Source organism: Zootoca vivipara, chromosome 9 (assembly GCF_965207765.1).
Source record: "Zootoca vivipara chromosome 9, rZooViv2.hap1.1, whole genome shotgun sequence".
Lineage (NCBI taxonomy): Eukaryota > Metazoa > Chordata > Lepidosauria > Squamata > Lacertidae > Zootoca > Zootoca vivipara.
In genome coordinates, this window is record NC_142592.1 from 13,718,004 (window position 1) to 13,732,322 (window position 14,319).

At 46.1% G+C, this 14,319-nt stretch overlaps 1 protein-coding gene across 7 annotated transcripts in view; it reads right to left on the reverse strand.

The window, feature by feature from the left end:
- PLXNB2 (plexin B2) overlaps window positions 1–14,319 on the reverse strand; it is a 351,723-nt gene that overhangs the window by 13,383 nt on the left and 324,021 nt on the right. For all 7 annotated transcript variants that reach the window (XM_035128378.3, XM_088676784.1, XM_088676785.1 and 4 more), the window contains 4 exons: window positions 12,938–13,094; window positions 12,087–12,187; window positions 11,182–11,266; window positions 1,518–1,672 (listed from right to left, as the gene is read on the reverse strand). In XM_035128378.3, the coding sequence (XP_034984269.3) occupies window positions 1,518–1,672; window positions 11,182–11,266; window positions 12,087–12,187; window positions 12,938–13,094 (498 nt within the window). The remainder of the gene's footprint in view (window positions 1–1,517; window positions 1,673–11,181; window positions 11,267–12,086; window positions 12,188–12,937; window positions 13,095–14,319) is intronic.

The following is a 14,319-nucleotide window of genomic DNA, read 5'->3' on the forward strand; positions in this document are numbered from 1 at the left end:
CATACATGCATTAAAAATTCAGGTTATAGTGCAAGTGTAGCATTTTCAAGGATATTATTTCAAATTTACAAGAATGCTTTCTAAACTGATTTATAGTCATCTGTACAGGCGTCCGTCCCTAGTGACCAAGGAATCACAATAGCTTGAAGTGCAGCATTTTTCATCTCTAAATGGGTAGTAAATGCTCTTATGAACAACATGAAATGAACAGCCATAAGAAATGGTCCAGGGAGCTCCGGAAACACAATTCTCTACTCTGTTTTAAAGAGGTGGTGATTTCCGTATTGTTGCTCAGGGAATGCAAAAAGCCCAACTCTGAAATAGATGGACAAGTATAGGAGGGAACTGATAGCAGAGTAATGCACTTATAATTATGCTTCCCAGATACATTCTGGTAATTACTGGCAGGGACTTTTGTGATTTAGTAACCTAATTATAATAAAGCCTTGCGTTTATAGTCTCTTGTTCGTGCCTTAACATGAGGAAACTACTTTTGGATTTTAATCTTATGCAGAGCATGCAAGATCCCAACCTGCTTGCCACAGGATATAAATGTGTTTATGGGAGGGGGTGGGTTATGGGTTTGTATGGTTCTTGTTTATAAGTATTCATTTTGGTTTTTTATTTTGTATTTTTATGCTGTGAACCGCCCTGAGGTTTTCAAATGAAGGCAGTATGGAAATAATAATAAAAATAATAAAAATAATAGGAATCTGGCTGGCCCCCATAAGAACAGGTTGCTGGACTAGAGAAGGGTCCGCTCTAATCGATCAGAGCTCTTGTGTTTTAAAGTTTCATTAATTCCACACAGCTTTGCTTTAAGGAAGTTCAAGCGATCTGCAGAACACATTTCCCCACCAGCCAGATGTTTTCAGATGGTGGCAACCGTGGAAGTCAATATGGACAGCTCACATTTAAGGCTACTAGAGGCAGAAATGCAAATTAAATGTCAAGTTGGCTTTGTTATGCTTTGAGTTTAACACAGAACAGCACTGAGCTCACCACACACTTGTATCGCGTTTAACTTCTCGAAGCTTACAAGCTAGCAGGCCACTTAATGTTAGGAGGAGGAGAAGCACAGCCACTGACAGGGGCATGAAAGGGGAGAGGCGTAGTGTCAGTGCAGGTAAATAGAACAGCGGCTGGTACGTGTTGTGCAAATATTTATACATCACAGAAACTATTTGGGAAATATTGTGACTTCCTCATTCTGTGAAAAATCAAAGCACAATAAGTTAACTAGCTCTGAGGTGCCTCAAGAATTGTCATGTTTCAACTGTTGTATGTGATGGCCAATAGCAAGCATCTTTGTGAAGACAATCCTGGGTTTCCACCTCTAATGTCTCTGACAATAAACACAAAGTGTATTATTTAAGTAACTAAAAATACAAACTCTTTAAATTAAATCTGAGCCCTAAAGAAGGATTCCACACACTAAGTTACTATTTACACTTAACATCTCAAATTAAGAGTACCCTCTAGAGATGATGACAATTAACTTGATCTCTCAATCTTACCTTCACAGAGAGGAGTCTCGTCAGGTAGATTTCTGTAATAGCTTTGGTTCTCTCCTTCTCTTTCATGCTTCCTCTTTTTGACTTGCCTTCATCAACTTCATCTGCCGGCCGAACTAGATGCCAGATCTTATTTTCCTCTTCCAACAATGCACGCCCTGAAAATAGCAAAAGCGACACATTTCAAAACAATCACATTAAAATTAAATTCGCTGGCCATGCACCAATTGCCATGCCATGAATCATGTGCCAGAGGACTGTGGCTAATCTGCATATTTAGTTGCCTATAATTAATATTATTTGCATTTCATAAACATGAAGGTGCTGAACTAACAAATATGCTGATGCTGTTCTTCAACACACTTGCTCAGGTCATATTTGCCAAAGCGAAGAAGCTGAGATAACCTTATAAAAAACAATGCTTTAAAACACAATTGCAGTCTACTAGAGCTCCGGTGCAGAATTGCAACTCCTGCACAGGCTTCCATATGAGTGGGAGCTTCCTATTCCCAGCAATAATAAGGAATTGTCCATTTATCTAATGGGATTTGAAGCGTGGCACAATCAGTGATATCTATGTGTGAGGGACAGGGGATATCGCGAAGTCCCTCCCCTCCTGAGTTCAAGCCAATCACCGAGCACAGGGGGAAGCAGAGAGAGTTCCGATTCCAGTAGGGAAGCAGGAAGTCGGGTCCGAGGCTCAGGCAAGGTAGAGGAGCCAGGGTCCCAGGCGGGACAGGAAGGGGCGAATAAGGGAGGGAGACCCATCCCCCCAACGCCAGAACTACGCAGAAAGAGGAGGGGAAAGAGGATGGGTCTGCCAAAGCTTTTGTGTTGGAGAAAGACGCGCCAAAAGCCATTAGGAGGTTCTGAAACCGACTGATCACATCACTCCGTGTAAATAGCAATGACTTTAGCACTGTAAATACGCAGCACCAATAAAAGAATAAAATGCAGAGCTGCGTAGCGTCGTTACTCTGAAGTAGTCCAATCCGGCCACTGTGACAGCAACCTCCTAATCCTTTTTGGGCTACTTTGGAGTTGCCGGGATGAGCGTGTCAGAGGCGGAGAAATGGCGGCAGATCGCGGAGCAAGCCCAGCAAGAACTGCAGCAGCTGTCGCTGCAGGCGCAGGGGGAATTGAAGGCAGCTAAAGAAGAGACTAGGAAGGTCCAGGACGACCGGCTACAACTTGCGGAACAGGTGAGAGCGCTACAGGAAAGAGAGCAGGAATTAAGGGCGGTGGCGGTAGACCTCCAAAACAAGCTGGATGCAGAGAAAAACAAGGCGGGAGGGGCACCCCAAGTCCAAGTGCTGCCAGGAAGGAGAGCCGGGACGCTAGTAAGCAAGTTCAATGGAGACCCGAGGGAATATCAGGGCTTTGAGACTGAGATTGTGTATGCTCTTGAGCTGCACCACGCTGAGTTCCCTGATGATGAGCACAGGGTAGCGTTTATTGTGGAGCACCTTACCGGGGCAGCCAGGGAGTGGCTAAGACCGTTAATCGCAACAAAGAATCCTTGCATGAAGAATGTCAAACTATTTCTAGACGGTTTGAAAACGATGTATTCGTCCGATAGTCATATGGACCAGACTAAGGAGGAACTTCATAATTTACGCCAAGGAAATATGACAGTTCGCGCTTATTGGGCGAAATTCACCATGCTGGTGCACAGATTGGGGTGGGAACTCGAGTCACCCCCAATGCAAGCGGCGTTCTACTTGGGGTTGCATGAGGAGGTGAAGGATGAGCTCTCGAGAGGTCCAAAGCCCAGTAATATGGATCAGCTGAGCAAAGCGGCTCTGGCGGTGGGGGTGAGACAGGAATCCCGGTGGAGCGACAAGCAAGCAACGCGCGCAAAGCGGGCTTGGTTCCCACGGTCGCAGGAGAAGCCACTCCCCCAACAACCCTTTCAAGCCACGCCTGGGGCCAGTCAGGACCAGGAACCCATGCAGATTGATAGCGCGCGCGGGGGGGCTTTTCAAACCCCAGCGGCGCCAAGACGCAAGGAGGGAAGGGGTGGGAATTGCTTTCTCTGCAACTCCCCCCAGCATCTCGTCAGAGACTGCCCACATCGCAGGGAGTGGCAAGGAAAGGCGGGAACGGTTGTGCCCTCCCCCACTGACGCAGCACCACAGCAGGGAAACGGGAAAGCCTGGCTGCAGGAGACAAGGGGCAGCAGCCAGGCACAGTCCGCAGACAACAGCCCCAGCCCACCCACCCGCACAGAGAGGAGCAGAGCCAGCCCACCCCTCCCAGAGCAGGAGTGGTTCTAGAAGTGACGCTCACGCTCCCAAATGGCTATCCCCTGACGGTCCTCGCCCTAATTGACAGTGGTGCCTCAGCCAACTTCTTCTCGAGAAACTTTGCAGAAGAGCACCAGATCCAGCTTCTGCAGCTGGATTTTCCCCTGCACGTGGCAACCATTGACGGCAGAGAGCTGCTGGGAGGGGCCATCACTCATCAAACCCCCCCCATGAGAATGACGGTGGGAAGGCACTCAGAGACACTGGCATTCAACGTCACAACCATCTCAGACCCCCCCATCGTCTTGGGCATGAGCTGGCTGGCGCGCCACGACCCCTCCATCAGTTGGCACCAGAGATGCATCACTTTTGGATCGGACTTTTGCCTGGAACATTGCATGCAGCACCAACCAGGGGAGGGGCCTCCGATAGCCACGGTGGCCACCATGCACGTCAAAGGGGGTGAGGCGATACCCAAGCCGTACTGGGACCTGCAGGAGGTCTTCAGCGAAGCGGAGTCCGACCACCTACCCCCACACAGGCCTTTTGACTGCCAGATCAACCTGGTGCCAGGGGCAACTATACCCCCAGCCAAGCTGTACGCCATGTCAGACCAGGAACTGGAGGATCTGCACGCTTTCATTGACAAGAACCTCAAGCGGGGGTTCATCAGAGAAAGCAAGGCAGCAGGGGGCAGCCCGGTCTTCTGGGTGGACAAGAAAGACACGCAACAGCGCCGTCTTGTGGTGGATTTTAGACGGCTGAATTCAGTGACAGAGCCAGTGGCTTTCCCCATGCCCAGAGTGGATGATCTCCTGACAGCGGCACGCAGGGGCAAGATTTTCACCAAGCTAGACCTGAGGGGGGCGTACAACTTGATCAGGATCCGGGAAGGCGATGAATGGAAAACCACGATGTTCACGCCTCTGGGCTCTTTTGAATATCTGGTGATGCCCTTCGGGTTGCAAGGGGGCTCAGCATGCTTCCAGGCCTTCATGCACCACGTCCTGGGGTCCCTCCTCTTCAGGAAATGCTTGGTCTTCCTGGATGACATCCTTATCTACTCCGATGACCCAGTGCAGCATGTGAAAGATGTCAGGGAGGTGTTGCAGCGCCTGAAGGAGAACCACCTGTATGTGAAGCTGGAGAAGTGCAAGTTTCACACCAAGGAGGTGGACTTCCTGGGCTACAAGCTGTCAGACAAGGGGCTGGCGATGGACAAGGACAAGGTGCAGGCCATCCTGGACTGGCACAGCCCCAGGACGCGCAAAGATGCCCAACGCCTACTAGGCTTCGCCAACTTCTACAGGAAGTTCATCAAGAACTTCTCTCGCGTTACGGCTCCCATCACGGACTGCCTGAGAGGCAAGCAGAAGTTCAGGTGGACACCAGAGGCGCAAGCAGCGTTCGAAAGCCTCAAGAGGGTGTTCGCCTCAGACCACAACCTGTTCCACGTGGTTCAGGACGCGCCCCTACGCGTGGAGACAGATGCTTCTAATAAAGCTGTGGGCGCCATTTTGTTGCAACTGGACGCCAACAGAGAGTGGAGACCCTGTGCCTTCTTCTCCAGGAAGTTGACCCAGCCAGAGCGAAACTATACGGTGTTTGATCGGGAACTTCTTGCGATCCACGCTGCGTTCCAGCACTGGAGACACTTCCTGGTGGGCGCCAAGCACCCCATCCAGGTGTGCACAGACCACAAGAACCTGGAGTTCTGGAGAACTGCCAGGGTGCTCAACCAGCGGCAGATACGGTGGGCAGAGTTCTTCTCGAACTTCAACTTCTCCATACACTACATCCCGGGAGAGCAGAATGTCAGGGCGGATGCCCTCTCCCGCAAGCCAGAGTACATGGAGGAGGAGGCGCCACCGGCACCCAGGCACATTTTCCCCCCGTCAGCTTGGTCCTGCGGAGCAGCAGTGGTGAGCGAGGCAGAACTCATAGCACTGACGGCAGCGGATGAATTTGCCAACCGCATCTTCAGAGAACTGAGGGGGGGGGAGCAGGCAAAAGACTTTGCAGACCGCAGGGGGCTGCTTTTCTACAAGGGTGCACTGTACCTGCCCACCACCCAGCTTAGACGTACGGTCCTCAAGCAGATGCACGACAACCCAACGGCGGGTCATTTTGGGAGGGACAAAACCACTCACCTAGTCATGAGACACTTCTGGTGGCCAGGGGTGCGGGAGGATGTGAGGGATTATGTAAGGGGCTGTGACACCTGCCAGCGGGCAAAGGTGGTCAGAGCGCCACCAGCAGGTTTGCTGGAGCCCTTAGCCACACCGCACAGGCCGTGGGAAGTAGTGTCCATGGACTTCATCACAGACCTGCCGTCGTCCAGGGGCAAGACTGCAGTGTTGGTGGTGGTGGACCTCATGTCCAAAATGTGCCACTTTATACCGTGTGCCAGGGCGGTCTCTGCAGAAGAGACAGCCAAACTGTTTGTGGATCACGTATTCAGACTGCATGGATTACCTTTAAGGGTTATTTCGGATCGTGGCCGCCAATTTGTTTCCAGGTTCTGGCGGCGGCTCATGAACCTCCTGCAGGTGGAGGTCAGCTTGTCGACGGCTAGACACCCGCAGACCAATGGACAGGCGGAGAGGGTCAACGCCATTCTGCAGCAGTACCTGAGATGCTACGTCAGCCAGCGGCAAACGGACTGGGTGGATCGCCTGCCACTGGCAGAATTTGCCTACAACAATGCGGTGCACGTCTCCACAGGGGTGTCGCCCTTTAAGGCCAATTACGGGCGTGACCTCAGATCTTTCCCAGAGAGGGAGGGGGAGGAGGAGGAGGAGGGCCCACAGGCTGAGGATTGGGCAGAGGAACTGGAGACGGTGCACCAGCAGCTCAGAGAACACTTGGAGAGAGCCAAGGAAGCGTACAAGAAGGGGGCAGATCGCCACAGGCGACCGGGGGAGGTCATTAGGGTGGGGGACAAAGTGTGGTTGTCCTCGGAGGGCCTTCCCATCAGAGGGCGATGCAAAAAGCTGGCGCCCAGAAGGTTGGGCCCCTTCACGGTCACGCAACAGGTCAACCCGGTGGCATACAGGCTGGCACTGCCAGAGGACATGAGGGTGCACCCTGTGTTTCATAGATCGCTGCTGTCGCCGTACAGGGAAAGCAGCAGGCTCCGAGACAGCGAACAAACCCCTGAGGGAGGGGGGGAGAGGGAAGGCAGGGAGCAACTCAATGAGGCCACGGCCATCCTGGATTCAAGGTGGGGGGTGGGGGGACTGGAGTACCTCATGGCATGGGAGGATGCTCCACCGTCCCAGAATGAATGGGTCCCAGCCACTCAGATACAGGAGGAATTCCTGGTAGAAGAATTTCACGCCCTCTTTCCCCATAGACCCAAGCCCTGGCACATGGAAAGGGAGGGGGAGGGGGAGGAAGCACGGGAGAGCAGTTCACCATGGCGCTGGGAAGCGGAGTTTGAGGAACCAGAGGATGAGGTATGGGTGTCACCAAGATCCACCCAGTCAGAGGAAGGAGCAGATTGGCAGAACATTTTTACCCCCACCAGCTCTGACGCCACGGACTTTTTGGGATTCCCATCCTCCCAGGCGGAAGGGGGGGGCTTGCAGGACTGGGGGGAGGTGTTCACACCAACGGGCTCGGAAAGCACTGAGTTCTTAGGCTTCCAGTCGTCACCGACACCTGGGGGGGACCTGGGGAGGGGTGAAGGAGAGCTTGGGAGGGGGGTGGATGTGAGGGACAGGGGATATCGCGAAGTCCCTCCCCTCCTGAGTTCAAGCCAATCACCGAGCACAGGGGGAAGCAGAGAGAGTTCCGATTCCAGTAGGGAAGCAGGAAGTCGGGTCCGAGGCTCAGGCAAGGTAGAGGAGCCAGGGTCCCAGGCGGGACAGGAAGGGGCGAATAAGGGAGGGAGACCCATCCCCCCAACGCCAGAACTACGCAGAAAGAGGAGGGGAAAGAGGATGGGTCTGCCAAAGCTTTTGTTGGAGAAAGACGCGCCAAAAGCCATTAGGAGGTTCTGAAACCGACTGATCACATCACTCCGTGTAAATAGCAATGACTTTAGCACTGTAAATACGCAGCACCAATAAAAGAATAAAATGCAGAGCTGCGTAGCGTCGTTACTCTGAAGTAGTCCAATCCGGCCACTGTGACACTATGTATATGATGTAGAAACTGTCCCTTCTTGCTTGTCCCATGTGTGCATCAAAATTCTGCATAACTCTAAATTCTATCTTAGCGTGTCAGAACTTTCCCTTCCTGGGTGCGTTTTCCCTCACTCTATTCTCCCTACTAGGCATACTTTCAAATTTTAACCATTTCCAGGGAGGTTGAGATGTTGGTCTGTTGTAGAGAGGCATGGGGAGAGCAGTGCTGAGCTGCCCATTGTTGTGATGTAAGGAAGCCCCACATGAAGCACCCAGGAGTCAAGCGGTATTTTAAGTAGGGCTTTATTCCAGTTTCAGTCTTGCAACATCATAAAGCAGGCTTCTTAAGTCAGGCATGGCCAAACTCGGCCCTCCAGATGTTTTGGGACTGCAATTCCCATCATCCCTGACTACTGGTCTTGTTAGCTAGGGATGATGGGAGCTGTAGGCCAACAACATCTGGAGGGCCAAGTTTTGCCACGCCTGTCTTAAGTCAACCATACCTCTTTATACAAGCTGGCTATACAATGAGGCAGCTCCCCACTCTCATGATGCTGACTCATCACATCATGCTGAGTCAGCATTTCCACCTAGCACAGAGTGTTAACTGCTTGATACCCACAACACTCCAACAGTAAACGCCATCTGGGCCACTTCACTGACTGCTACTGGATTACGGAGACCTGTTGTGATGGGAAATGCCAGCAAGTTTCCTCTTCAAATCTCGTATCAGATGGCATTAGAAAAGTTGCTTTCTCTCAGAATCACAGTACACAACACGGTGATAATATCAATCTTCCTTACAAAGAGATAGGCTACTAACGTAATGTACGTGAAGCATTCTGAGCACCCTAAAGCGCTACACAAAATACTTGCTTATTACTGCCAATGTAATAAAGAGCATTGACAGGAGAAGGAATTTGATGAAAGTCCAGACTAACCAATCTTTATTTGTGAACTGAGATGGAAAATAAAATAAAATAAAAAATAAAAAATTGGGATAAATCAACCTAATTTCTTTCAAAGTCCCACTGAAAAGAATAGGAATGCCACGGGAGTTCCATCATGTCATTTGGCAATGCAAAATTTTACTGCACTTAATTCTCTAGACTTTATAATCAACTAACACATCACTGTCTAGAGAAAGAAAGAAAGAAAGAAAGAAAGAAAGAAAGAAAGAAAGAAAGAAAAAGAAAAGAAAGCAAAATTATTTCTAAAGGATTTGGACATCGTTCCACATTTTTTGGAAAGAGATGTAAACCCATTCTCTTTGTATATTATTAGTGGAAATCAACTTTAAAAAGTCTAGGTTCATATGAAATGGCTTCAGTAAAAACAGCCAAACCTAAGCATACAAAAGTCCTTTTCAAGTCACTATTATTATTATTTTGTAAAATTGGCAGGTGCGCTCTGTATTCAGGCCTCATAACAGCATGTTGCTTTTTTGGGGGTGGGGGGTGGGGGAACATTTCTTCTCTTTTTACGCAACAAAGAACTCCACAAATCATTGTCAGTGCAAGCTCTAGCTCTGCACTGGCTCTCTAACATTTTATAGCTTTCCAAATAAACAAGCTGGCATTGGATAATTCTAAGAGACCTAAGCACTAATGAAAAGAAACATTAGCTAGGAAAGAAATATTGCCTTTCCAGAATTCCCCTGAAAGCTATTTCCTGTGCAAAAAAAGGGGCACTGAGTGGTTGGAAGCCTTCATCTTTGAAACTCTATAGATCATTTTTGCTACCTGATACAGCTCCCGGCATACATGTTATCAGAATTTCCTGCTTTTAGTCTATCGCTAAGTAGATCCTGGTTCAAAGGGCCTCTTAGTTTCAAGATATATTTTCATCTGTGCATCTATACACAAACCTGAGAAACCTACTTTTTCGTTTTCAATTTTATTTATGTAACCCAAAAATTGTTTGACAAATTCTGGAAAGCTTTTATCAATTTGCATTTAAGCAACCACATTTAGAAAGCAGTAACACATAAAAACAACAACAACCAGGCAACTGCTTTCCTCAAACAACTGAAATGCTATTGACAGACCAACTCCAAAGAACCTTTAGAGAGAGTTCCCTCTCTCCAACTTGTTCCCTGTCATGGTAGGAGCCAGAGGACAAAAAGCCTCATCATATTGGGTCCCAAATAAGGTATGAATGCTAATACCCAATATTCTAGGCTTTGCCCACACAGAAAAAAACACAGATGTTGAAAATGCAGAATATTTATCTGAGCAACAGGCTTAAAACTTAGTCTGCTTCCCATTGACAGGGAACCCACTGGGATGCATTACAAAACACACTGCATATTTCTGCACAAGTTGTGCATTTAAATTCCATACCACCAGAGGAATCGTGTAGTCTCTGCTCTAAAGAATAATGCATGTCTCAAAGGCATGACTTATGACAGTCCAAATCAGGATCGGCCCTATCATCATGTGGGCATTGAATCCAAGGAGATGCCTTGACATAATTCTGCATAAATAGTTCCATAAATGTCTTTCCTTTACTCTCATAGGAAGTAATAAAAGTAATAAAAGTCCCTTGTGGAAAACATGTAGTTAGAAGCCACACCTACTTCCTGCCCCTCAGCCTAGGTTGGCACAACCTTTGCTAGCGCAGGTGTGCTTATAATGCCCATCAACACAGAGTTTCGCATAAGACACATTGCAAGTCCCCAGGAGTTGACACAGCCCAAGTCTTCATAATGCTGAATATTTCAGTGATATTTTAATAGCTTCAAAAACCAAATGGGCAAAAACAGAGTGCCTGTACATACGGTAGGCACAAATTTCTAGCCCATTCTATCATGGCCCTAATGAATGCTAGAAGTGTCTGATGCTGAGCACTGATGATGCTAAACTGGAACGACTCTAATTAGTTCCATGAATGAATATCCACTGGAATATCTCTTGAAGAAAGTGATATGAAATAGTAATAATGCTAAATGTTTTTTGTTTAAAAAAAAAACCCCACAAGGGCAGGACCATTGAACAGCATGCAAATATCCGAATGCTGCAGCTGAATTGTTTAGGGAGCACGTGGTAAAAAATGGGCAGAACTGGTGCAAAGAGAAAATTTAACTAACTAAAAAAAAATCAATATCCTTAGGACTTATGTTAAGTAATAGAATGATCTCTTAACAAGGTACTATTGGCAATCACAAAACCACTCTGTTCCTGCATAGCAAAATAGAGCTTTAGACATGGGGGCCAAATCAGGACAGGGCAACATTAGCATTACCCCCTGGTAATACGTTGAGCCTTAAGAGGAGCAACAGATCATACTCACTTTCCTCTGGCATATCTTGCTGATGGTCTTCTGGCTGCTGGGAGACCCCCATTTTTGACAAGATGAGAGTAGCACCATCCCTTACCTTTAAGAAAATACACAGGAGGGAATCGCTAAGAACATCCAAAATAAATCTTCTGCAAAACATCTACTTCCTATTCAAGCAGTGCATACAATGTGTGTGCGTGTGTTTGTGGGTGGGTGGGGGAAATCAATTCACTATCCCTCACAAACTCATTCCTTTTCCTACATCATTTTAAATTGTTCGTTCAGATGTCCACATGGAGCTCTTGCAGACAAAAAGATTTATTCCTTCATTTCATAATGGAAGGGGCACTCCAGGTGTACATTCATTTGTGTACATGAAACTGTGTCCAGCTTTGAAGTGAGCTGGGAAAGATGCTGTGTCAGAGAATCAAGAGTTATAATCTAGTGACTTATTTTTTAAAATAATAAGAAAAATCCACCTGCCACTCGAAATTCAATCTTTCAGATTCTTTGACTACGGGAAACTGAAACTCACTTAAGAGCAGAGAAGACGCATTGCATTCGTGAAGTATGAAAGTGTTACTGGAAACGCATCTTGCCTTGGGCATAATTGACAGTCAGTCTTGAGTACTGGCAACATACAAAGCTGACTTTTATCCTGAACAAAGAATATGCCTTGGTTTCAAAAGAGGCTGCATCTTGTCCTCCTAACTGATGAGGCACTCCATAATCGCCCAGTTGCAGCAAATGTCAACGTATTTTTGGAACCTTTTAGGATTTATAGTCTGGCCTTTACAAAGGCAACAGAAAAGATCTACTCATAGATTTGACAGGAGAAGGAGTACACATTGTCTCAGCCAGTTTTTTAAAGAAAAGCTGTGTGTTACTAAAAAGTAATCAACTAACAACTTCCTTACATTATAGTGCATCAGGGTATTGATGCGTTTCCACCTGCCGTCTCTTTGGGACGTTAAATCCAAGTCTGAGAGTATCTGTGCAGTAGAGCCTGGACGCCACTCTGAGGAGCAATTATGAGAAAACAATAACACATTGTATATTGTATCGGTGTGCAACTAAACATAGTTCACATCAGAAATGAGTTTTCCATTTGGTAAACCACTGAAGCATTGCAAAGGTTCCCAATATCTGCTCTCTACCCTACCCCCAAATTAGCCCTGCTTTAAAAGAAAAACAAATCATCTTCGTCTCCTGAACAAAATATGAAAAATGCGAAACTGGTTTGCATGCAGTAATTTACCCCAAAACACTTCTCCCAAAAAACAGTGTTGTAAAAATAGTCAAAATCTTGAACAGTGACTCATAACGCAAGTAGAAAAGTGAACAGCTTGTTTAAGGGTCCAGCTTTTCAGAATACATGTACAGAATTATTAAGACTCAGTTCCTTTAAGACATTTCTGTTTGTTAGTCATGATGAGTAAGCTTACTTTTGATCACTTAACCGTTTGAGGTGTTGTTTTACAACCAAGCAGTATATAGTTTGTATGTTAACAGGCCTTTGTTCCGTTGACAACTAAGCCGAATTATAGACTATTACGTTGCATTACTTATTTGTGAATGGGTCTGAAATATTCTAAACCAAAGGTTTTCCATATACTGTAGGTCAATACTTAAAATAATTTATTAATACAAATATAAAAGAACAAGAGTACAAGAGCTTGCTCAATCTAGGTCCTTCCTGTTAGTATCCTCTTTGACACCAATGTATTTATTAAATGGCATTAATAAAACAAGCAGAACCGAAACATACCAAGAACGACACTATCAGGCTTTGGCCAATGCGAATGAGGCAGACTTCGATAGACTTGGTCAATGATCTTATCTTTTACTTGCGAAATAGTATCACAGTTGAGCACTTTTACAGGTACGGATTCTGTGCCTTCATCTTGTACAATCACATTCACAGTCTGAAGAATAGGAAATAACATGGTTATACAAATTAGACAAGGGGGAAAAAAATCAACGATTGTACTTACTTATTAATTCCAAAAGATCAAAATTTAGACACCTGTACAAAACCTTGTATGCCCTCATCTCCATAAAAAAGAAACAAAAAAAAATTCCTTCCAGCAGCACCTTAGAGACCAACTAAGTTTGTCATTGGTATCAGCTTCCGTGTGCATGCACACTTCTTCAGATACCAATGACAGAGACCAAGTGTGCATGCACACGAAAGCTCATACCAATGACAAACTTGGTTGGTCTCTAAGGTGCTGCTGGAAGGAATTTTTTTATTCTGTTTCGACTACGTCAGACCAACATGGCTACCTACCTGTAAATGAAAAAAAGACAAAGTGAGAAGAAAAATAGTGAATGGGCCGTTTTAATCTCCACCCCATTTCCCCTATTCGGAGTATACAGAAAAGAGCCTTCAATGGATATTCTTCTTCAATACAGTGTCTTTCTGTATCTTGGCTTATTAAAAGCAGGTTTCAAACAGATACAAGTTATTAGAACTATCTACCACCTGTGGCTGCTTAAATAATGAATTTCTTAAACAGAAGAAATTCACATTTTAAAAATTTATTGCACTGTCAAAACAAAAGAGAAAGTGCTTGTCAGGACAGTTGTTGGAAATATATTTCCCCCCCCTGTTTCCGGAGACATTCCTGTTCTCATAGGACTACTGATTAAATGGTATGGTAGATTAATGCTGGTAATTTACTTTGGTAGCAATTACTTTTCCTGCTATTAGGGTCCTCTGGTTTTCAGACCGAAAGGACTGGGAAAGCACGCAATTCTAATAACCAAGAAAATAGATGTGGCAATATGTTTATTTTCTGTCTTCCACCCATAGACACAATGCTGAATGGTTATTCAGCACAAGCAGAACAGAACTGGTGGGGTAGAAAAATAGATTGAGAGAAAAGAGAGAGAGAGAGACTCCAAAAGGGTTTTGATGGGCCCCTAAGTAAACTTTTGGAGTTTGACAGTATTTGGGCCAACCCACGAATATTGGTAACCAATCAAATAATAAAACAAAAAACCCAGCCTCTTTATTTTTATTCATTTATAGAAGTATTTATATACTACCAATTCATGAAAAATACCAAGGGGGTATACAATATATTCAATAAAAAAAACTGTTAAAAATCCCAAATAATCATTAACATGTCTAATCAAGAAAATATA